This window comes from Ursus maritimus, unplaced genomic scaffold, assembly GCF_017311325.1.
Source record: "Ursus maritimus isolate PB19 unplaced genomic scaffold, ASM1731132v1 scaffold_22, whole genome shotgun sequence".
Taxonomy (NCBI): Eukaryota; Metazoa; Chordata; class Mammalia; order Carnivora; family Ursidae; genus Ursus; species Ursus maritimus.
The window spans coordinates 27,146,918-27,170,636 of NW_024424675.1; the positions used below are offsets into that span (position 1 = coordinate 27,146,918).

Genomic DNA, 23,719 nt, shown 5'->3' on the forward strand with positions numbered 1-23,719 from the left:
GACCTAGAGATTGAATTAGCCTAGCACTTTGTGTCCCCAGTGGAATTAGGAACAATGCTGTGAATCTTTTTACAGTCCTCTCAATTAGAGGGCATTTTCCCCCTTTCCCAAAGGAAATCATCCTAGAATTTTAAAACTAGAAGAGAGTTAAGTGATTATCTCTCTTTCAGGGGTTCGTAACTTGGGGTCCCTGGAGACTCATAGGTGAAGTCTCTAGAATTGTACATAGAATTTGTGAGGTCAGCTAAGTAGCGCCACCCCTCCCCCAGCAGGAGAGGAGATGGTACATGACTGCAGTCTTGGAGGACATGGTGCCCTCCTGGGAGGGAGAGGGGGAGAGGAGGGACATTTCTGGGGGAGCAGGTCCTGAGATGTCATCAGATTCCTGGAAGGACCCAGGATCCCCAAATTAAGCTCTCTCTCTCTGGCCCATTGTCTCCACTTTACAGGGAGGAGAACTGAGGCCCAGAGAGAGGGAGAGCCTCTGATGACTCAGTGGCAGAGCCAGACCAGAAGCCAGGCTGCTGCCACATAGACCCGAACTGGACATCCTATGCCCTTGCAGAGAAGACCCTAATAGGAGATGAGTGGGCCTCTCCAGAACTGGCTGGGGGCCATTGCTCCAATATGTCCCCATGCCAGCTGCCTTCTGCGTTTCATAGAGCTTGGGTATTATCCACATCACTGGAGGAGTCATCCGGATGGTGTCTCACCATGCATATGGCGAGGAAGCATTCATCATTCCTAGGATCCTTCAGCGCACGCGTGTGCGTGTGTGTGTGTGCACGTGCACATTTGCCTTTTCTACACAAACTCCCTCAACGTTACTGCACGGTTAATGCAGGGAACGTTGCCTCTACACAAGCACTTGAGCTAAAGGCAAGCCGGCACGGTGGGACCGGACAGCACTACTCTGCGCTCCCTCACGAGGGAGTGAATCCAGGTGAAAATCGCCAATGACTGCCGGTCTCGTTAGAGATCAGATATTAAACGCCTCCTGATGGGAGTAAATAATAGCACTTATGGAGGAGTGTTGCCAAAAACAACAACAAAAAAACCCAAACTGGATCACGCTTCTTGCTCTGCCTCCCCATTTATGGGAAATGCAGGCGACAGGAGCAGCCCGTGAAATGACCCCCACAGGGATGTAATCAGTAGATCCAGACTGTGGGAAATGCTGTAGGATAAATGACCTTGTTTCCTCAACGAAAACGTACAGGGAGAGGAAAAGAGAGGTGCAGAGGGAATCTATAAATTAAGAGAGATTTATTAAGGGACATATAGGTAACAGCAATGTATATACCTTATTTGGATCCTGATTCAACACGCTGGGGAAATTCAAACACAGCATACAATATGAAAGGACAGCTGCTAATTTGTTTAGGTGTGATAATGCTATTGTGGTTGCACGGTTTATTTATTTTTAAAAAAGATTTGAGAGAGAGAGAGAGACAGCACATGAGCAGGGGGAGCAGAGGGAGAGAGAGAATCTCAAGCAGACGCCCCACAGGGTGTGAAGCCCGACTTGGGGCGGGATCCCAGGACCCTGAGATCATGACACGAGCCGAAGGCTGACTTAAGCCACCCAGGCACCCCGTGGTTGTGTTTTAAAAAAAGGTTTGGATAGGACATCTGGGATGTGCTTCAAAATATTCCGGAGCCTGGGTGAGCTGGGGGGGAGGCAAATGCGTGAGGGTCGGTAGCAATGAAGCGAAGCTTGCCATGCGCCGGTAACTGGTGCGCTGAGTTACAGGTACACGGGGCTTGCTGTATACTCTTGCCCATAATAAAAAGTAAAAAATAATCAATCTCCTACTTAACAGGTATGCAAAAAACTGTCATGAGTATTGTCTTTGGGGAGGGAAACCAGATGTCTGGGGAACAAGGTGGGGAGACTGACTTCACTGTTTCTGTTTTGTACTGCTTGGATTTTACGCCATGGCTCTGTATTACCCATTCAAGAACATAAACTCGTTTCTTAAAAAGCACCCAATTTAGGGACACCTGGGTGGCTCCGTCGCTTAAGCCACCGCCTTCAGCTCAGGTCACGATCCCAGGGTGCTGGGATCGAGTCCTGCATTCAGCTCCTTGCTCAGCAGGGAGCCTGCTTCTCCCTCTGCCTGCCGCTCCCCCTCTTTCTGCTGTCTCTCTGACAAATAAATTAAAAAAAAAAAAAGCACCCAACTTAAATAACAAACTTTAAAGTGAGCTCTTGAACATAGTTTTCATCCAAGAAGTGCCTTTATTTCATTTCTTCCAAATAACAGGTTAGGTACAATGAGTTTGCTCCAGCTCACTGTTCCAGGAGAGGAGGTGTGCGTGTCTGTGACGCAGGGCTGCGTTCTGAAGACTCCTGGGTGCGTGGTACTTCCACGTGGTCCTCAGGTGCTCAGGGGACACACTCGGTGCATAGTAGAGGCCCCTGTCCATACGCCCCTAGGCTCTTCGGTGTGGGGGTGCATGTGTGGTGAGGACGGCCTGTGGGGCAGCTGGGGCCGAGGAGATGGTAAGCGAAGGAGTTAAGCCCTTAGAGCTGCGAGACAATGTCATTTGAAAACACCAGGTATGAAATATAAATAACAGTCAGCCAGTCAGCTACTTTCCTTCAATCCAATTTCTAAGCAGTTGTGTGATCGATCAATTTATAAATCGATTGGCTGTCTAATCCACCTTCGCCGTCTTCTCTGCCACCACCTGGGGCCACGGTGGGGTCAGTCCCGCCTGCGGGGACAGGGATACTGCGTGCAGCATCCAGGTGCGTGTGGGGGGGTCACTGCAGCTCCTGGAGCAGGCGGAGCACATTGGCCACGTAGGGGTTCCCCTGCCCGGTGATCCCTCGCAGATGCACGGGGTGGAGGCTGGGGTGGGGAGGTGTGAGCTGCTTGGGGCAGTAAAGTTCGTTCAGGAGAAACCAGGTGGAGTCCGGGTCCACCTTCATCAGGTGGAGGAAAACCCTGCAGAGAGACGGAAGGGAGGGTGGGCTGGGCTCTCAAGAGAGAGAAGGGAGAGCGGCTGGTGTTCTCCCGGAGACGCTGCTTACTGGGTTATTTGGGGGAGAACCTGATAATAACATCAAATCCCTTTGAACAGCAGAGCAAAGCCACTGTAGTTCGTAAGACAGGGCCATGAGGATGGACCCACAGCATATGAAGAGTTTCATATCCATTGACATTGAGAAGAAAATTAGTCTGAGCAGAACAATACTGACATCAAACAAGCTCTTGGCGAAGAAACCCAGTTAAGTTCTGGGGTGTCAAGCAGGAGTTTTCAAAGAAAACTGACAGGGCCTACCCGTCATTCCAGGCTCACAGGGTAAGCCCACACTCCGGAGTCTCCAGGTCCTCATCCCTGGCCCGCCAGCTTGCTGCTGACCTCTGTAGCTCGGCCCCTTCCGGCCACCAAGAGCCATGGGTTCCTGGTGGTCTGGACATGCTCACACAGGGATCAGACCCAGCTACTCTCCTGCAGCAGAAACCGGCTGAGCCAGAGCACTGGCGTCCTACACATGACAGGGACAGAGCTGAAGGGCCTGGGCCACCCAACACCATACGCCCCCTAAGGGTGAGGTTCTTTAACTTGGCCTGAACCTTGGGGTTGCCACCCTTGCCTCTCTCTTATCTGTTCATATCCCATTTCTGAATGACCAACCATGTACCCAAGGCCACTGCACTGAGCAGTCCAAGTATAAACTTCATACCCCTGGATGACTCAGTGATTCAGAGTCCGGCTTTTCAATCCCAGGAAGGATGAGACCCTCCCCCGGATAGGCAGCTCCCTGTTGGCACATGTCACCTGCTCCGAGAGGTTGGTCTTCCTGGACCATTTTGCTTAGGCGGCTGCCCCCTATTTTTCTCTTTCAGGATAGCCCTCCCAGCACTTACTGTCTATTGACCATCTCCCCTTCTCACAATACAGCTCCTGAGGGCTGTGACCACACCTTTTTGCTTCACTGCCGCACCCGGATGGCATAGGGTAAGCTCTCAACGAATACCTGACCCAACAGGTTCTTACATTTAAGAAGTGATTTATGACACTGCATGATAATGGCTTAAGATGACACACCTCTCTGGAAAATTACATCCTACAAAGGGATCTAAAGGAGAGGTCAAGTGTTCATCACCAAGGAAGGTCGAGGGAAGGATACCAAGAGGATTCACGTTATCACGGACACCCCTGCCCTGTGGCTGTGGGAGATTATTCAAGTGGGCTTGGTCTCAGTCTCATGCTAAAAATGGGGGATATACTTCATTTGGGGTTTTGCTGAGGCTTAAATGACAAAACAGATCCAGCCCTACACAGCATCTAGCCCATGTGATCCCTATCTACCAAGTAATAGGGTGGACAGCATATATCTGATGAATCACATTTAATTCCTGATGACCTAGGAGCCTCTCCCATATTGTTGGACAGCAAACAGGAATTTAAATGCTTGCTGAATGGAGCTAAATTCTGTCCTTAATTCTGTTAATCTGAAAACCCCGTGCCCTTGGGGGATTTGGGTTTTACTCTGGGGGGAAGCCGGTTTTGCTTTCTTCCCGGGGTTTAATAGACATCTGCTAAGGAGGCACGGGAGGCAGGTGGGAGGGGGCCCTTTGAAAATTTTTCTGGACTGGTTTGTGCCTACACAATTTAAGTTTTCTTTACTTAGGATAATCTCGTGCTTATAATCTCAGCGGGGGGTGCAGGAGAAGTGATTAGAATATTCTAATTCATCGTTTCCACTTCACCGCAGAAAGGAGATGGGGCCTGCGTGGGAGACAATTTTTGTTTAAAAACAAAAATATCTTTGATAATTAGAGTGGCAAGGGAAATTATGAAAAAACACACCAAAAATGGGAAGCTGATTTCTATTTACATGTGACACAGTTGACAGTTTTCCCTGGTGCCAAAGACGGTTAGAATGCAAATGGTTTCATTTGATTTTTTTTTCCCCTTCCAGAGCTGCAACGGTTTCTCAGGCTACAGCCTGGCACACTGAGGAATATTTTGATGTGGGCAACACCCAGCGACGTGAGGCCATGGCCCACCTCAGTCACGGCTCTGCTCTGACTTAACACGGCACGAACACGTTGCGATGTTCACTGTGAATCCTTTTTAACATGCTAAATGCAGATGTCGAACTCGTTGGCAGGAAAGGAAAGGGAAAGAAGCCACTCTCCTCGCCCTGTGAGAACTCTAAATACAATGCTCACAGGGAGGCAAAGGAAGAACGTGTGTACAAAGTTCACCTTCTTTTATTAAGTGAGAGCCAAACTCTTGCAAGAATTATTTTGGGTCTCCTTTCTTAGCTCTTAAAGGGGCAGACTCCCCAGAATGGCAGGCATCCTGCCTCTGGGGCTTGGAGCAAATTACCTTGCCACGGGAACCTGTTTCCTCTTTCTCCAAAGGAAGAGGCTCACACCCGCCCCGCCCTTCTCACAAGTTTGTGGCGAGGCTCTAAGGAGACGAGGTGCAGGAAAACACTTTGAAGTGTATAATGAAAACATTGCTTCTTCCAGAGAGTATGTGTGTCTGAGGAATAATTATCACTACCAACCTCTGCAGCACCGCCACACCACGGAAACTTCTCAGACACTCTGAAAAGGGCAAAACATTTGTCTTTTGTTTCACTCGCAATTTCCTTCATACTGACTTGGTGGGGGTCCCAGGTCTCAGCCAGTGGCACTCTCCTTCCGCCTGTTATTTTCAGGAAGAAACAAATGCAATGTTCTTCGCCCTCTGTGTGCCCGAGGCTGGGAGCAAATGGCATGCTGGGCAACCAAGTGCTGGCAGGTGGAGCCGTGCTCTTGCTCGGCGAAAGGCACGCAACCTGCTGAACTCTGAACGCGGACACATTCTGACCCTGAACCCTTGTCCACTTTAAGCCCCTGGAAGCTGAACGGACGCCCCGGTTTGGTCTAAGAGCTCAGGGGCCCAGCTTTGTTCCAAACTCTGGTACCGCTTTGCCCTGCAGCCAGTTCTTACCCATTCTGAGCTGGGGAGAGGGGTCCCCAGAAAGTGAAGAGCCCAAAGCTGAAGACCTTAGAAGTCCTTTTGCATAATCAAAAGCCAGAAGACAAAGAGAGGACCTCCGCTTTGAAGTGACTGGGGTAACTGCCTGGAAAATGTTCCTCATACATTGTGAGACATGGCAGAGACGGCCGTTGAACGTGCCAAATGGCCAGCTCCAGGTTTGTTCAAACCCAAAGAGAAACACTTAAAAAAAATATATGTACACCATTTAAGTCCTGAACAAAAATTTCTTTCTCCTTCCCCCAGGCCCAAATCAGTGGCTCCGGGGAGCACAGTTATCAAGAGATTATCTGGTCCCCAGAGTTTCGGGAGGCACTCAGCTGTGCCTCATGCCTCCGAGTGTCCTGAGGCGAGTGATTATCTCTCAATAACCTGTAGGGCCGTGTAGCTTAAATGATAACTTGACTTTAAAAAATTTAGAACTCGCCGTTAGGCAGTTTCTAAGCAACCTCTGTTTCCATGGTAAAGAAGCCTGGTGTTTATACTGATTTTTCACTTAAAATGCGGTTTTATTGAATTTCGCTTCATGCAGGCAGCCATTTCCCTGCACTCCAGCCCTATCTACAATTGACGGCCATCAGCAAGTACCTAATAAACTCCAGACACCGAACCACCAGAAGCAGCTCATTCCTCTATGATCAATAGCGGCCTGCTCCGAGTGACAAAGCTGGGGGGGGACGGGTAGGAAATGTGCTACGAGAATCCGGTCAGCAGGGCTCGGGTCCCACCTCGTTGTGGTTCACCTGTTCCAGCCCAGGCACTGAGCTGGGTGTGTGGGACACAGAGATGGATTGACGGAGGTTCCGGCCTTGGGGCTCCGCCTCACGTAGGGAGAAGGGACTAGGCAGAGAAACCCACGGTGCACTGTGGAGAGGGCTGCGCATGTGGGGTGGAGCTGGGGAAGGCCTCTTGAGGAGGGCACACGGCAAGCTGCTTCTCGGTAAACATCAGTTCTAAGGCCCCTTTCAGTGTCAACAGTCCCCAGTGGTTGGGGCACTGGGTCAAGCAGGGGCGCTGGATCACAGCCCCTTAGTGCCCCAAAATGTGGCAACACCCCCATACTGCCACAGATGCAAATATTATAGAGTGAGTCCTCACCATCTCGGTCTAGACAGCATCTGCTCAAACGCAGCTCTAGAAAACCGCCAGCCAGTCCAGGCCTGGTGAAGCTAAATAAACTCTAAGTGAAATGCAGAGCTTCCAGCTCTCCTGGGTGACAGGCTATTCTTTCTCTGTCAATTACTTGCTTGAGGGATCTGCTGCTCCTTGTCTCTTTCTGGATTTATAAAATGCTCTCATGAGCTGTCTGCATAAGTGCCAGTGGTAAAGAACTTGTGGCTTTGTGATCTGTTTATTTATTTATTTTGGGCTTCTAAAGAAGTTATTCAGGGATGTCTCCTTAGGAACATAATACAAGCTGTCTCTACATGGCCATGACTAAATGCAATCAGAAAATAAACTCACTTGTTGGAAAGCAGGCACACCCACAAACTTATTCCAGCTTCCCTGCTATTCCCTTTCTGGCAGAACTTGTACACTCTTTTCTTCTCTGGCCATCTCTTCTCCTGCGACTCGGTGCATGCCGATGCTACAAATGAGGCTGTGTGTTTCCTTTTAAACAAATGGATGCTCGGGGTGTCGACGTGTCCTAGCCAGTGAGCAGTGGGGTGATGTTTCTATCTTGGTAATTTACTCTAATGGGTCTCGGTTCATTGGTTAACCAGTATTTCAAGGCTGTCCTTTCTTGCTATTCAATTTAGCTATCTTCTCTTACGAGGAGGTCGTTTTTTGTTTCTAAATGTTGGAAATGGAGGATTATGACTTGGAGCAACGATTTACTCTCCAAATAAATACTACCAATTACCTCTGCAGCTATACGTACTCGTTAGACTTAACTATATTTACCTGTTCAAAACCATTCATCTATCGATCTAACTCCATCTCGCATTCTCACACAGAGACCGATAATAAAAATATTTAAATGCAACGGGGACAGGATTTAAAACTATAAACACCAGTAGAAGCTTACGATGCTAATCGCACCCCTAAAGTACCACAAGACAAAGTATCATAAATGCAGTGGAATGACTCCATCGCTTTGTGCATATTTAAAAAGATACGGCACTGAGAGGACCAATCTGTTACAGACGATTCAAAAATAAGCCAGAACCTAGAAGGGCTTAAATCCCACTGGGGCAGGATTTAAAAGCAGCCCCTTCCATCTGGCTGCCTCTCCTACCTCCAGGCCCCCCACAGGCCTAGATCCCCCCCTGCCCCCCGCCCCCCAGCAGCCAGGACGCTGGTAGGTGCTGATTTCAAAGCGGACCTGTGCCAGCACCCAGGGGGCTGACTCAGGCCACATGCAGCGTTTCCTGCTCCACACCCACCCTCTCACCCCGAAGGTGCATACCGTTGAAGATAAAGACATCTTTGTAGCTGTCTACCTATTTGGTTCCCCTCCCCCCCCGGTCTGTTTTCCTGGAAGCCACGCTTTGGCACTAAGCCAGCAGCCTCTGCTGATGGATGCAGGGAAGACGCAGCTCTAGGAGGTATACTTGTGTGTTCACTGCAAGGACGTTAGCGACATTAGTCACAACAGTACCCAGTGTTCTTCTGAGATGACCCACGGAGAAATTTTCTTAGGGTTCACAACCACGGAAAGCTGTGCCTCTTTCTGCAAAGGGATGCCGAGAAGGTGCCCCACAGATGCACTGCCCTCTTTGCTCTGTCTGTGAGGAAGACGAGGGCCACCCTGAAGGCTCATGACCAGCACAGTACAGAGCTCTAGGTGTGCACTTTCTATGTTAACCTCACCCCTGGCTTCACCTTGGTTTTTTCCTCTTTTTGTTACTGTTATTGTTGCATCCCCTTAATTGGTAAGATGACCTAGGTCTTTTCTGGAATCAGGAGGAAGTTAATAATGCTAACAACCACTACTGACTTTTTCCTCTGTGCGGACATTTTATGCCGAAGAATAACATGCACGAATTTACTGAATCCTGGCAATAATTTGATTAGGCGGAAGATAACAGATACGCTCACTCTGGTCTTGCAGACGAGGAGCGCAGACTTGGAGAAGTAAACTGATTGGCCCAGGGTTACGCCGCCAACGAGCAGCAGCGTGAGGCCCGCGCTAACCTGGTATTCATCTTTGTAATCTTTCAACTTTCAACACAGTACTTGGCTTGTCAATTAAATAAACACACATATAATAAGATAATCAAGGCCATTTTCCTGGCTGCTTTACTCGGTACTAAGATCATGACATTCACAGTGGCCTCTTAGGTGCTCAGGACAGACTGCGGACCCTGCGAAGTGGTGAGACAGGTACCCTGTGGGCTGCCAAAGCTTTTGACATGTGAAACCCACTTTGTGCAGGTGGTCCTGCTCCCCGGAGCATCAAGCACATTCTGGATCCCAACCCAGTGCGGTGTGCAGACGCGCAGGCACGCCCCACACTTTCCACTGGGGGGTAACATGGCTGACCCCGGTAGATTATCAATCACAGCACAACACCAAGGAAGCAGGGGAAGGATGCGCAGCATTCGGCTTAAGCAGCACGGAGGTCCCTGCCTTCAGATCTGAAACCCAGCAACCCACTTTGTTTATAATCTGCATGGCAGAGGTCTCTTATCTTCGACACCAGGAAATCATGCCTGTATATGCACAGGGAACAGCTTCAGACCTGAGTGTATTTTTAGAACAATGAGCCTGGAAAAGAAAAGCAGCAATGCCTGTCAAAAGATGGATAATAGGAAAGCTAACTACTTGGGTCTGGATTTGTCAACTATTAATCAAATGTCAAAAGGAAAAATATTAGGAGCGCCCTCATTTCCATGCTGGGTGCGATCCAAGGGGGAAACAGCTTTGCAGCCCACGCTCAAACAAACTGCCCACGACATCTGAGGGGATGAGCTACTAATTTCAAGCTCAGCTGAACTAACGGATCACCTCTGTGGCTCCCGATCTGTTCAAATATAATAGGCCCGTGTGTGGGTAAAGAGAGGAGCCGGGCTCTGACGGGGATGAAATGAACGAGCCCGTGGCAGTCCGTGTTCGTCCAGGGTTTGAAGGCACCAGCTGGTTCTTTGATGGGCTGGGATCCTACTGCTAGAAGGAAAGTGGGGAAGTCAGCCAGTAAATGAACCTTGAAACCCGGTCCTGACTTCTCACGCAGAGGGTGGTAGGGGGAGGTGGCACAATTAACATGAAAAGATCATTCTGGGGTGAAAAACTCTCTTCGGAGTTCAGTGAAGACGAGGCAGACTTACAAGAAGACACACCATGCCCGAGTGCACAGACGTTCACATGACACATACATCCTGCATCTCGAATCTGGTGTGTTTACATACGTCCCTTACGGGGGGTGCACACACACACAAATACACCTCCAGAGCACAAGCCCTGTGAGGGCAGAGGCCTCCTCTCTCTTGCTCTCCTCTCATTTCAGTGCCTAGAACAATGCCTGGCACATCGCAGCTCCTCGGCTGGCCAGGTGGATGAAGGGACTCGCAGAGTGGCCTCCCTCCTAAAGAAATGCAATTCATTTACCACCACCCTTAGTTTACAGAGGAGGGAGATGAGCCACAAGGAAACGAAGTCATTTGCTCAAAGTCACAGGGCCAGTAAGGTCTGAACGTCTCCAAGGCTGGTGCCCTCGGCCCTCATATACAATGGCCAGGCAGAAGAAGCTGGGAGGGAGCCCCCCTCCCCGGCCACCACCACACCATTAGTACTTGCACAACCAAAAGGGGCACCGGCCAGTCACCACCTGCCAGCACCCTGCATCCCCACGTGGGGCCTGGGGTTGGCAGGTGGAGGCAGGCCTGGGGGTGGAGACCAAGGGGCCTAAAAGCATTGTTCTTCCGTTGTGAGACCTGTGGAGCATGGACTTCATCTTTTTCAAAACAGGTATTGCATTGTTTGTTCCCTTTAGCCCCAGGGTGGAAGGCTTATTGGATGATTTAAGACCTCCCTGCAAAAGACAGGGAGCCTCCGAGGCTGCTCAGAGATAGGCCTAAGGAGCGTGGTTTCAACGGAGTTGAGCTGAATCAAGCTGACAGCATTTACTGGCTTTAAGGAAAAACACAGAAATTTGGGGTATGTGCTCTCATCTCAGATTCCTTTCATGTGTGAGAAGGAAGAGCTCCATGGTCAGAAAGGCACAGAACTGTGGAGGCCCACTGCATGCTGGGAGAGATCTCAGAGGCATCCAGGGCTACTCGGGAATTTCAATCAGTTGAGTGGGCCTCTGCCATGGTTGAGGTGGGGGCATGGCTGATCTGTTCTTTGTAAGCTAATGCTTACCCTCAGGGACCCTTCCTGGTTTACAACTTGTGGTATGCTGACCCCTTCTCCCACACCCCAAATCAGATTTTCTCGTTTGTTATCCATTGAAGTTCTTTAACTAGATGGACTTTGGGGGAGCTGGTATTTTTCTTGCATAGCCAGTTAACAGTGACACCTAGTGGTAACATACGGCGAGGTGCTACCCTACCCCTACTCCCCACCCCTCCCCCAAGTTGCAAGATTTATGCCCCTCCTTACAAGGCACATTCGCTAGATAAAAGCATTAAACTGGAATGGCATTTCTGTTCTTAGCATTTACAGCCTTGGTTATATCAACCACCCCGTGATCAATTTCCATTTCTAGAGTTTACAGCCTGGATGTAAAAGCCTGCCACAAAGGCTCTATTTAATATGACAAATTAAAAAAGCAAACACAGGCTTGGTCATTCTTTGGAGCCAGGAGAAGCAAACAGGAGGAGGAAAAAGCCAACGGTAACGCACACAAAGAGGAACTTTCATGGAGCTGCTGAGTTTGTCTCAGTGCCAACGCCAGGAGGGCTGCCCCTTGAGGTTCCATCCCCCACCTGCCGGACCCACAGACATGTGAAGGGGAGCAGAGAAGGCTGCCCCCAAAAGTGCCACTTTGGCGTGTGGACTGACTTGAGCCCGAGGCAATTAGCAGATTCAAGAACAATTCTTACTTCTCCATCAACTACCTGGAAGAATTTGAATAGGGGGCCTGGCCCAGAAAGAGGCTATTAGCAGAGATCACTTTTCATCTGAATAAGCTATGTGTATGGCAGGGCAAACATCTAATTACCAAACATCTGCTTTTCTTAGGTCCGGTGACTCACCCTCCTCCCCCCTCCTCCCCGTGAAGCCCCAGGCCCCCGTGCCATTCCTTAGCTCAGCATGGCAAAGAAGCGTCAACTGCCCCCCTTGGCCTTGGGTCTCATGTTTTTATAAGAGGCCCTTAGGTATGAAATAAAAAATGTGTTTTTCTCCTGTTAATCTGTCTTACGTCAATTATTAGACCGGCCAAAGAACCTAGAAGGGTACGGCAGAAGGAAGCCTCGTCCGCCCCTCCCACGGCTGCTTACCCTCCTTCTTTCCGAGCAGCCACTGGCCCTTACTGCTCCCTGGCCAGCCCTGTCACACAGAGGGCCATCCACCCTGCGTCGGCCACTCACTAGCTCTGGGGAAGCCAGGGCACCGGTGGACAGCTCTGGTTCTCACCCGCTCTTCTGAACACTTAGCTACAGGGCTCCCCCTTGGGCCCCGGCAACAAACACAACAGCCTTCCCTTCTCCCATGAGTGTGTGGAGGGAGTCAGCACCTGCTGCGTGGGGAATAAACAGGGGCAGGAGTAGGGGGAGGGGGCCGGCGAGGAGATGCGCATAGTCTGAAGAGAGATTCTGCAAGTCAGGTAGACAGGCCTTCCTTCTGGAATGGATGTGGTGTGTGAGGAGAGAGGAAAGTGAAGGACAAACAACCACTGCAAGGTGCGGCCGCTCCCTGAGCCAGGGGACCTGGGGCTGAGGGAGCAGAAGCTACATCACCCGTAGGCGTGGGCACGGAGTGTTTCACTACCCCCCTTCCTTCAGTAACGAGGCTCACAAAGAGACCAGGTTTCCCATTGTCTCAGGCTTCTTTTCCCATTTACAGAGCTTATTAATTTCTGAATCAAGATGCTAAATCAGCTCCTGATCAAGGACAACACTGCTTTTTTTCCTTGACTTCAAAATAAGTTTGCAGATGATGTGTTTGTGAACCAATCAACCTTGCACTTCCTCCCCTCCCAGCCTGGCAAGAGGGAGGTCATCTGACTCAACCCTGAATGGAACGCGCTAGAGCAAACAAAGGCGCTGCAGTCAAGTGGCCTGGCTGCATTCTCCTCCTCCAGAGGCACCTGAATACCAACTCGAGACTCGGCAAGGTCCAATTCCAGGCTTAATTGCTTTTAGCGGCACAAAAGAAAATTAGAAATGAAAAGATAATGAATGGCGAATATTAGCCTGTCTGATGGGTCTAAACTTGAAGGACAAGCGTGGGGTGGGTGTAGGAAAGTAGAATGGGACAGAGACTGGGAAAGTCCGATCTCTGTGACTCTTGGTTGTAACAGGCACACAGAGAATTCACTTCAAGATGAATTCATTACCTCTTGAGATGTACCTGAAATCAGCACGAGAGTAGCTGTAGGAACGCGGCCCCGGGGAGGACTATTTTCACCCTAAGTTGGTGCTTTAAGGAACAAGAATGTCTGAGGATAAGAAGCTGGTTGGGATGCGCCCCTGTGCTCGAGAAACCATGACTGATTCTGGGCCTAGGGGAAGTGACGGGAAAGTGACAGAAAGAAAAAAGGGAACTGGGGAAATCAAGAGCAAAAAATTGCAAAGGACAATAAATCAATTCAAAAGGATATTTCCATCACTCCCAGAGTGCAAGGTTTATAAGGCAGCAAGTAGCTTCCTCATTTCATAGTCTGAGCGGCCTTGCAGGCCTTCAGGGAATGAGAGGACTGCTACCCCACCAAGGAAGATCAGGGACTCATTTCTAGAAGCCTAAGAAGTAGGAGGGATTGTTGATTTGCTCTGGGACATGGGGCTGCACCGCCCAGGGTAGTAGACAGTGCCAGGCCAGGGAAGCTAACTTTTGTTCCAGTAGCAGACACCTGGGGGATAGCAGGTCCACTCTGGCCCCCTGGGCCCAGCTCTCTACCCAGCTGGGGCCAGGGGGCCAGAGTGCATTTTTGGTCTCAGGTGTGGGGAATGCTGCTGTGTTCAGAGTTTCAGCTTTTGAGAGAAATCCTTTGGGGCTCAAGGAACCAGATATAGCTTTCCATTAGAGGTGGCATAGCTATTCATGAATAAGCAAAACTCTTGGAAATGACAATCACCTAATTTCAGAGTTGAAAAAGGCCCTTTAGACCATTAGTCCAGTGATTCTTTATGTTTCTTGGTTCACAGACGCCTATTATAATCAGATGAATGCTGTGGACTCTATCTAGAAAAAGGAATGTAAGTGTCTGCTTGTACACACCCCATGTTGTGTACAATGTGCGAGGGTTTAGAACACCTGACGTTCATTAAGATGCTCTGTGGAGTCAAGGTGTGCCAGATCAGTAACCCAATGCTTATGCTTTGCAGACGAAGGAGTTGCGGTGCGGACAGGTGCCAGGGTCACTCGGTCACTGGAGTAGGGCCAAGAAGCAGAGCTCTCTCCTACCAGGAGAGGATTCGTCCCCTTCGGCACGCCACCTTTCTGCTTTTGCCCCTTTGGAATTGCTGCTGACACTGCAGCAGAGGAAAAGGTTACTTGCAAAGAGAAATGCACCTAGTAAAAATACCATCTCTAGAGTTGGCCCAGTTAAAGAAACCATCTTAACCCGGCGAGAAGAGCGAGAGAAAAGAACAGAGATGCCTTGACTCTGCTCGCCATTAGCAAATCATCTATAATTTAGAGCAAACGTAAAGAGATGCGGGTGATCAAGCAGACGTACCTCCTGGCAGCCTCTTGTAATTTCACGGGCTGTTTGGCGCTGAGGTAAATCAAGCAGGCATCAGCCACTTTATTCAGGTCACCCTCACCTGCAGACAAACAAAACAAGCATCGGCCCTCAGACTTCATTTGGGGCAAGCAGGAAGCAACTGCTGTCTGGTGAACCTGGAACAGCAAGGCGAGATGCCCTGGGCTCTTGACTCCATCCCGCAGGTCAGAAAAACACATCAAGATGGGTGGGAAAACGAGGCCAATGTAAGACTGAAGGATGTACGCACGAAGGGAGAGGAGACAGCCTGACTAGGCGCCAGGCGCCACGGTGGTGGCGAGAACGCGCGCAGGCTGCGTGTCTCCAGGGGAGGGTGGCCGGTACCTACCGAGGTCCAGTCTCTCGCAGAGGGGGCCCAGGCCCTGCAGAACGGCCAGCTGCAGCTTGCAGGCCAGCGTGTGCGAGTACACCGGTCCAGCCCGGGCGCTGACGGGGGCCTGGGTGACTAAGGAGCCAGCCAGCTTGGGCAGGATGTCTTTGCAGAAGCGGCTCCTCAGAAAGTCGCCACACTTGCCTCCCAGGGTACGCAAGACCTGCAGAGACAGCCCCGGGTCTGGTGACTGCACAGCACCAAGGCAGCACAGAGCTAAGGAATGGCTGGTAATTCAATTTCTTCTTGGAAAAAAAAAAAAAATAGAATTACTGCTGTTAATTCCTTGCCCATGGTTTGTGATTCTGACAGTTATGAATTCGGAGGTCTCTGCTCCCAAGGCATGGCTGCTTCTATCCATAAATACAGATTACACGGGGAATAATTCAAAGGAATCTTGGGTTGGATGAATAATATGATTAATACCTTGATTTTCCTTCCTTTTTTGGTTAAAAAAAAGAGAGAGAGAGCTTAAAGCAGTTCACATAGATCATCTCTCGACTCTTCCTAACATCCCTTGAGAAAAGACTTCGCTTTGAACTCTAGCTAGCTGAACAAACACAAACAGGGAGGCCCAGCTGCTGCGGCGTGCAGGCCCCGGGAGGGCAGTGGCTGGCCGTGGCCCCTCGACTGAGTCAGGGCACAGACCCGGTGGTCAGGGCCCTGCCAGGGCCCTTCTTGTCCCATCGCACCATCTCCTATGTACGTAACCCTCGTCCCATCTTCCACCACAGGCGGTTTCTTTGCATGTCTCGTTTTAAACTTTCTCTAGCAGAACATATTGAAATGTTTTGCCCCGCTGCACAAGGCTGGATATACAGGATAATAGGAATTTCTTTAAAAATTGGTAAGCAAGGCATAACCAGCACAGAGAGTGTTTGCCCTTACTGCAGGGCCCTCAGCTGGCCTGCATGAGGCCTTCCAGGCCTCAGATGTCACCAGGGTGTCTGGGGGTGGAAAAGCAGCCTCAGTTACAGTGCACACATCTTTCTCTTTTTTTTCTTTTTCTATGACTGCTGTCATCTCAGATTACCTATGAATTTCCATAAAGGAAGGCAGCACATCTGAATAAGATTTAGCAAGACCCTCCTCCTTCTCTCCTTCCCCCGGCCTCCCTCCTCCGCTTTGTGTGTGTGTGTGTGTGTGTGTGTGTGTGCATGTGAGATTTTGTATATTTTGCATTAGAAGAAAAAATTAACAATTTTATATGTTTTAAACGTAAGCTCCTATTTTGGTCCAGAATATGCTGAAGAGTCTTACAGAAAACCGAAATACTTTTGCCAAGTGTACCAGTTGCATTCCTGGCTTCATTTTATGTCCCTACACATCTTTCTTCTTTGCTTCGTGTTCCTCGCCTACTCCTAATTTATGTTCGCTTGCCCTGGGAAATAGATCTCTGTAGGTTGCCTTAAGTGCTTTTCAGAATAAGGAAGAATATAAATAAATACGCCAAAATACATGTGCTGATATAAGCCAAACTAAGGCAGGGAGAATAATACCTGATAGATAGATAGATAGATAGATAGATAGATAGATAGATAGATAGATATTTATGGCTTTTAACTTTTCAAAGCATTTCACCAAATAGTCCCATTTTATCCTTGACAACAATACTATGAGGAAGGTGGAAAACATGCTTCTAAGGCCAACTTGAAAATGGGTGGTCGTGGGCTCTGCCCAAAGTCACTTGGCTGGACAGAGGATGACCACTGCTAGAACCTAGGCCCCTTCACCTTGACTCCTGTGGAGTGCAAAGAACATGGGCACAAACTCACAGATTTGGGTTCTATCACTTACTAGCTGTGTGATCTTGAGAAAATCCCTGAACTTCTCTGAGCTTATTTCCTCCTCTGTCAAAAATGGGGAGAATAGTAGCTACCTTGCAAAGCTGCTGTGAGGAGATGAGCTCACGCGTGAGGAAGTGCCAAGCACACAGTGGGTACTCGATAAATACTGGCGATCCTTTTCATCTGCTATTTCCTTCTGCTTCTAACTCAAGAGGAGACGGACTTTTACTTTCTTCTTTGTGCCTTTCTTATTTTGCTATGCTTTCTTCAAGGATCAGCTGAAATGAGCACGAAGCCCCAAAGACACAGCTGCGCTCTGTGCTGACTGCCCCCTGCCCCCCGCACGGCTGGCCGGGTGGGGCGTCTGCCTACCTTGAAGGCTCTGAGCACCACCAGGGGGTCGTCATTGGTGAGTCGGTGCACAAGTGAGGGCCAGGCCCGATGAGCCAAGGGAAGGAGCTGGTTCTTGTGGGACTGCAGAACAACCACACACAGATCCAGCACATCCAAGACCTGAAAGCAGAGGGTGTGATTTCAGCAGAGTAGGAGGTCGTCACGGGAAGAGTGGGAGAGTGTTCCCAGACATTCCTAGAGGTGGAAATGGCAGCAGGGAAGACCCAGAGCAGGGAGGGCTTGCAGGCCTTAGGGAACTAAAGCAGGGCTGCGTGCAGCATGACACAGGAGGGGTAAGAGGGGCCTGACCGTGAGAGTGTCACGTTACGAATTTTTTATTTTGTACTAAGTGCAGTGGGGAGCCATCAGAATGGTTTCAGCAGGAAAGTGCCATGATACCATTAATGTCTGAAAAAGGTCATTCTGGCTGCTGAGTGGGGGAGGGGCCTGCGGCAGGAGAGAGATGCGGGCAAGCAGGCCCCTCAGGAAGCGGGCAGGAGAGGACGGGGATGCGGCCACAGGGTGGTGGCAGAGGAGGGAAGGTCTGAGGTCTGTCCTGGAAGTGGGTCTGTGCGGAATGAGTATATGAGGTGTGTATATGAATGTGTGTAGATGCTGGTGGCCCCCAATATTGGGGGCAATAAAAAGAGATATCCAAAGGGGCTGCCTGGAGTCAGGCTTAGCCACCGAATGGATGCAGGCGGAGACAGGAGCTAGGGAGGGGAGGATGCTGAGAGGCTGGGTGAGGTCGTGTTCTCCTTCTTCTAGAGGCCAAGTAGGCAGCTGAGATACAGGTCCACCTCAGAAGAAAGGTCTGGGGTGGTCTAGATGTAAACTGGATTTTTTACCCTCTCTGAGAATACATGTCCTGATCAGAGGAGCCTACCGGCCTGCCTCAGTGTCACTGGCAGGAGTCACGACGATGAGCAGTGTGGCCTTTCCTCCCAGAAACGGGCTGGCCTTCACAGAGCGGGGGGGGGGGGGGGGTGCACAGCTGAGTCAGACAGTGAGGTCTAACATCGAGCAGTGAACCCTGCTGGATGTCTACTATGTGCTGGTCACACTGAGACTGGAACAGTAACAAAGAACAAAGAGGGCCCGCCCGTGAGGGGGAACAGGTGGGCAGGCAGGACAGCAAGAGAAACGTCGGCATATAGCATACAGCAGAGCAGCCCAGTGGAAATGGTGCTGCTATCACTGGCTTCACGTGAGTTCTGTCACTAACTGGGGAAGTTACATCAGACGCCATTGATTCCAAGACAGACATTTCCTTCTTCTGCCTCAAATGTTCATCTCCTTGCCCTTGCCCCTTTGCATGGCTGGCTCCTTCTCAGCCTTTAAGTCTTGGCTCAAATATCACCACGTCGGGGGAGGCCTTCCCCAAAGACCTGGCTGAAATCAGGGCATAAGCTCCGTCTTCTTCAACAGGGTTTGGGACCGAGTAGGCTCTTAACGCATGATCACTGGATGGGTGAATTACTATTTTCTATCACAGAGCCTGCTTATTACCTTCAGAAATTTCTTCACCTTCTAGGTGTGTGTTTGTACATTTCCCTGTGAGAGACAGGAAGTTCCATGAAGGCAGGGATGCCTGCTTCACTTCCTTCTATACGCCGTCTGCCTGACCTGTAGCATCCCACAATAAACACTGGGTGAATGAACGAATGAATGTGTGTGTGCCATAACTGATGCTAACTGTTTCGTATTTATAATCAACAACCCAGCAAGGCAGGAACCATCACATCCATTTTACAGGAGAAGCAGAGTCTTAAAAAGGTGAAGTAACGTGCTCAAGGTCACAGAGACAGAGCCAGGATGTGAACTCAGGTATGCAGGTCTGACTCTAACGCTGGTGATCTCAGTAACTACGGTGTGGACACAGCTGCCACAGAGCCTCCATAAATGGGAAGACACTCGGCTAATGTATCACCCAGACATCTACAATCAAGCCTCACATATAGCAGGCACTCAAAGAGTACTTGCTGAGTGGAACAAGAGATGAATGCTAAGAAGTGTCTCCGGGAAAACGAAACAAATTCCACAAAGCACAGACCCTGAGATCTGAGATGATCCTGGATCGGGGTTTTGTAGCAGGGCAGCGTACTCTCTTCGCTAACAGTAACTCACTGAGGCAGCTGTCCTTCTCACACCTGCTTGGGGGTGGGCAGGACCAGGCCCTTCTGTGAGAGCTTCTCCCAGGTGATTCTGAAAGCCCTGTCCCCACGCCCACCCGCCCCGCTGTCCAGTTTCACTATTGCACGGTTTAAGTCCTCGCTGACGGGGCTGCTGCTTGGGGAACTGCCAGCAAACGAGGAAGTATAATGAAGAACTGTGGGTGTTTTTCCAGGGATGGGGCCAGAGTCAGGCTTGGAAGAATGACTGCTTCCAAGGATTAAAACCTGCCTCCCACATTAAGTCACTCCAGAAAATGATATCCTTTCCAAAGCATAGGACTTCCTTTCCCTTGGAGAGTCAACGGATGTCCAAAACTATGTAGTTTTTTTTTTTTTAAAGATTTTATTTATTTATTCGACAGAGATAGAGACAGCCAGCGAGAGAGGGAACACAAGCAGGGGGAGTGGGAGAGGAAGAAGCAGGCTCATAGCAGAAGAGCCTGATGTGGGGCTCGATCCCAGATCGCCGGGATCACGCCCTGAGCCGAAGGCAGACGCTTAACCGCTGTGCCACCCAGGCGCCCCAAAACTATGTAGTTTTTTAATTCTACAAAAGGGACTTAGCTCCCTTTTGGCATCTGAGCTGACACAGAAGGACGTGAGGCTGTCACCCCACAGATAAATTCTTCCTGATGCCTTCTCTTGGCCACCACACATGGGCCAGGAGATAAGGGCAGCCTCTTGCTCACCCGTGCAGTCACTGCTGCCGTGCAAATGCAGGGAAAGGGCTGCACACTGACCTTCAAGCGGATTTTCAGATTTGCATCTGACAACAAGTGGACGCAGCGCTCCATCACGTGTGTGGCTATCTGGATCTGCACCGGCAGTGGCGGTGCCACATCGGGCCCAGGGTCATGCTCGTCTGCCTTCGGAGGCTCTGACTGCTCCTCTGGAAAAAAGCATAACCGGGGACAGGGTTTTATGACAGACGCCCCACTTCAACACGATCTCCCAGCCTCAGATGCAGGAACAGCATTTACAAGGGAAAATGTCTAGGAACTGATCCTAAGGAAACCATATAAAATTTGGGTCAAACTATGAGTCAAGGTAGTCACCAGAGCATTAACTATAACGGCTAAAAACCGGGGGTGGGGTGGGGTGGGGAGAACCCCTCCATGGCCACTGAAGGGGAAATAATTATATAAGCCACGGTACCTCCCTATAATGACACATCATGAGGGCCCCCAAATTTGTGTTTACTGAGGGCTTTAACAACAAGGGAAAACGTTTATGAAAGAATATTGTGTTAAAAAGAGAAAAGCACTATATAAAATTGCATGCGCAGTGGGAGCACTATAAATTTTTTGCATAGCAGGAAGGACAACGAGATACTAACAGAGATGGGGTCATGAGATCATATAGGATTTTAATTTTTTTCCTGTACCTTCAGTCTTTTTTAAAATTTCCATTAATAAATATTTCAAATAAAAATGTAAGAGGGCGACATTCTAATTTGGAGCCCTGAGGCTGGGCAGCTCTCTGGCTGGCCTCTGCTCTGACCTTTACCCTTTCTTTCTTCTTGGTTCGTTCTTAGACTAAGAGGCTCGTGTGTCTCCTCCACCAGCCTGTGAGATCTTTCGATGGCCAAGATCAGGCCTTAGTGATGTCTGTGTGAGAGATACCAGCAGGGCAGCTTGGCGCAATACACAGGGAAGGGGTTTGGTCAAGGAGGTCAGTTCAAGTCCTGCCTGTACACCTATTAGCAACCCTCTCATCCTACATTACTTCATCTGGAAAAAAGGTATAAAGCACGCACACCTCATTTGCTTGTTGGGAGTTAAATAAGAGGAATGTCACCAGCTATTAGCATTCTTTCACTGCCTAGAGTGCTGCGTTGCACGATAGGTATCAGTCCGTATATTCAAATAACGAAAAGACCTGAGAATTGCATGAAACCCAGGCCAAAATCCCTACCCTGAAAAATTTTCCTCAACTTACAGCCCCCAGCTCCGTACCCACCTCCAGCCCCCACTACTAGCTGTGCTCATTTCCACTGAGCTGAACGTTGTTTCCTTCACTTCTTCCCATTTCTGTTTCCTCTGCTGGAAAAAACAGAATCTTATAGCAGAGGCCACACCTGTCTCTACCAGATGCTGAAAAGATAAATGAAAATGCATTTGTAGATTGCTTGGATTTCTTGGAGAAAGGGACCTCAGACACACGAGGTGCTTTCATTGTGGCTAAAACAAAAAACACATGTCAAACCAACATCAAGCCAAACATTCTTTATAATGCCAAGTGTGTGGTGTGTACTTGATGAATGATAATTATAAGAATGATAAGGCTGTGCTTTTCTTCCCAGAGGAGGATTTGTTGTTTGAAAGTCACCTATTGCACAATGTTATTTGAGGGATGTGGATTTTTCCATTACTGGGAGAAAGGTTGATTCATTCAGTCTGCTCCTAGCCAACATCAACTCAAACCAGAAGATCCTCATCGTGAAAGAACGGATTCACAGACAATACCAGAATTTCAAACAAGAATGGCAAATCTGGATTACAGGGGATCAGGATGCCTCCCCTCCCTCTGGGTCTCCAGGTTTTGGTGTGGGGTGCAGGTCAGGCAAAGAAAGACTGGGTTGGCTTAAGAAATAAAACTGAGAAGAAAAGGCCTGATAATAGACTTCTGATCAGAAAACTGTCCTCGAGGAGGGCAACGACTCTGTTCCGCATAAATCATTACCCGGGCTCCGTGATAATTCCCTGACACACCAGAGGAACTGGTGGTAGTCAGTTGCATTGAACGACTATTTCCTGTTCTCCTGGAAGTACTGGTTTCAGTTCACCAGTGTCTCCTCGGAGTGGAGACCACCAAAAAGGAAAAAGAATCCTGCTCAATTCCAACCTAACAAACTAATTTGGGACTCAGTTCCATTTAGGATAGTTCTGAGACCACCAAGCTCATTATGACTTGGCATTTTATATTTGCAGAGGAGATTCTAACAATTTATTAATCCTTCCGTGACCTGAAGCTCCAGATCGAGCTTGTGAATAAAACAACAGGCTGGGGCTTCAACTAGCCTGAACTCCCTTCTCCTTTATCATATAAATAGGTAAGAAAAACAGTGAAATCTCCCCCCACGAATAAATAAATGGACAAAGCATATGAATAGACAATGGGCACAAGAAAAACATTGTCAGGAACGGAACATATAGGAAAATATTCGACCTTGCCTGTCATCAAAGAAATGCAAAGTCAAATATCAAGAATCATTTTTCACCTATTAATTTAGCAAGAAGTGAAACTCGTAATGGCCAGTGTTGGCAAGGTTGTGGTACAACCAGTGTTAATCCCGCACTGCTGAAGGGAAGGTATAAATTGACACAACCTTTCTGGAAGGCAATTTGGCAAGCCTAAAAAAATGTTCATATCCTTGACCCAGAAATCCCACTTCTGGGATTTATAAAGAAATATGCAAAAAAAGGGAAAAGGTCACGTGCACAGAATCATCCACTGCCGTACTGTTTATTAGAGTGAAAAGCTAGAAGCAACCCGAACTCCCCACAGGGGAATGGATACTTAGTAGCAGCTATTAAAACATTAATTATGAAAACTCTATAGCAACGTGGAGAGTTGCTGATTATATAAGTAAGTGCAAAAAGGGTATAATGCATTTAAACTGTGGCTGTGACCACATACAAACAGGTCTGCGACAAAAAAAGAATGGGATAAGATGGCACGAAAAAATGAGGATGCTTCTGTTGAGCACGGTGGGGTGATGAGTGACTTTTCTGATTTCCAAACTTTCCGTAATGAGATCTCGTGCTTATACTAATCTGCTTCATAAAGAAAAAACTGGCTAAGTCAAAATAAATAGTTACCTTCTTCGTTATCGAAATCTGAGACATTTCCATCTGCCACATCCTTTTCTTTGAGGTAGTTCAGCAAAAATTGTTCAATGTCTTCTGCTGTGGTGGAATTCCCAAGTCCTTTCTCAGGAGCTGCTGGTCTTCGGCTCAAATGACTTCCCTCCTCCCCTGCACTCTGCTCTTGGGGTTGCCCGAGGTCACCTGTGTCTGAGAACCACTGGGCTGAAAATAAAATGTTATAACGATCACCACGGTCATTGACAATAGGCACTGGGACTCTAGGAGTAGAATAAGCTCTCTGCCGTGGCCTGCGTGGCCCCACGTGATCCGGCCTCTCC

The 23,719-nt window shown here is 49.0% G+C and overlaps 1 protein-coding gene across 2 annotated transcripts in view; it reads right to left on the bottom strand.

Annotated features, from left to right (window-relative positions):
• Positions 1–2,219: 2,219 nt before the first annotated feature.
• TTI1 (TELO2 interacting protein 1) overlaps positions 2,220–23,719 on the bottom strand; it is a 44,631-nt gene continuing 23,131 nt past the window's right edge. Inside the window, exons 3-8 of one of the 2 annotated variants that reach the window (XM_008698112.2) lie at positions 23,394–23,603; positions 20,313–20,461; positions 17,378–17,518; positions 15,177–15,381; positions 14,801–14,888; positions 2,220–2,954 (exon numbers count right to left, since the gene is read on the bottom strand). In XM_008698112.2, the coding sequence (XP_008696334.2) occupies positions 2,771–2,954; positions 14,801–14,888; positions 15,177–15,381; positions 17,378–17,518; positions 20,313–20,461; positions 23,394–23,603 (977 nt within the window). In that variant the 3' untranslated portion in view covers positions 2,220–2,770. Of the gene's footprint in view, positions 2,955–14,800; positions 14,889–15,176; positions 15,461–17,377; positions 17,519–20,312; positions 20,462–23,393; positions 23,604–23,719 lie in introns of both variants that reach the window. The other variant, XR_005836935.1, reaches the window with a different exon arrangement.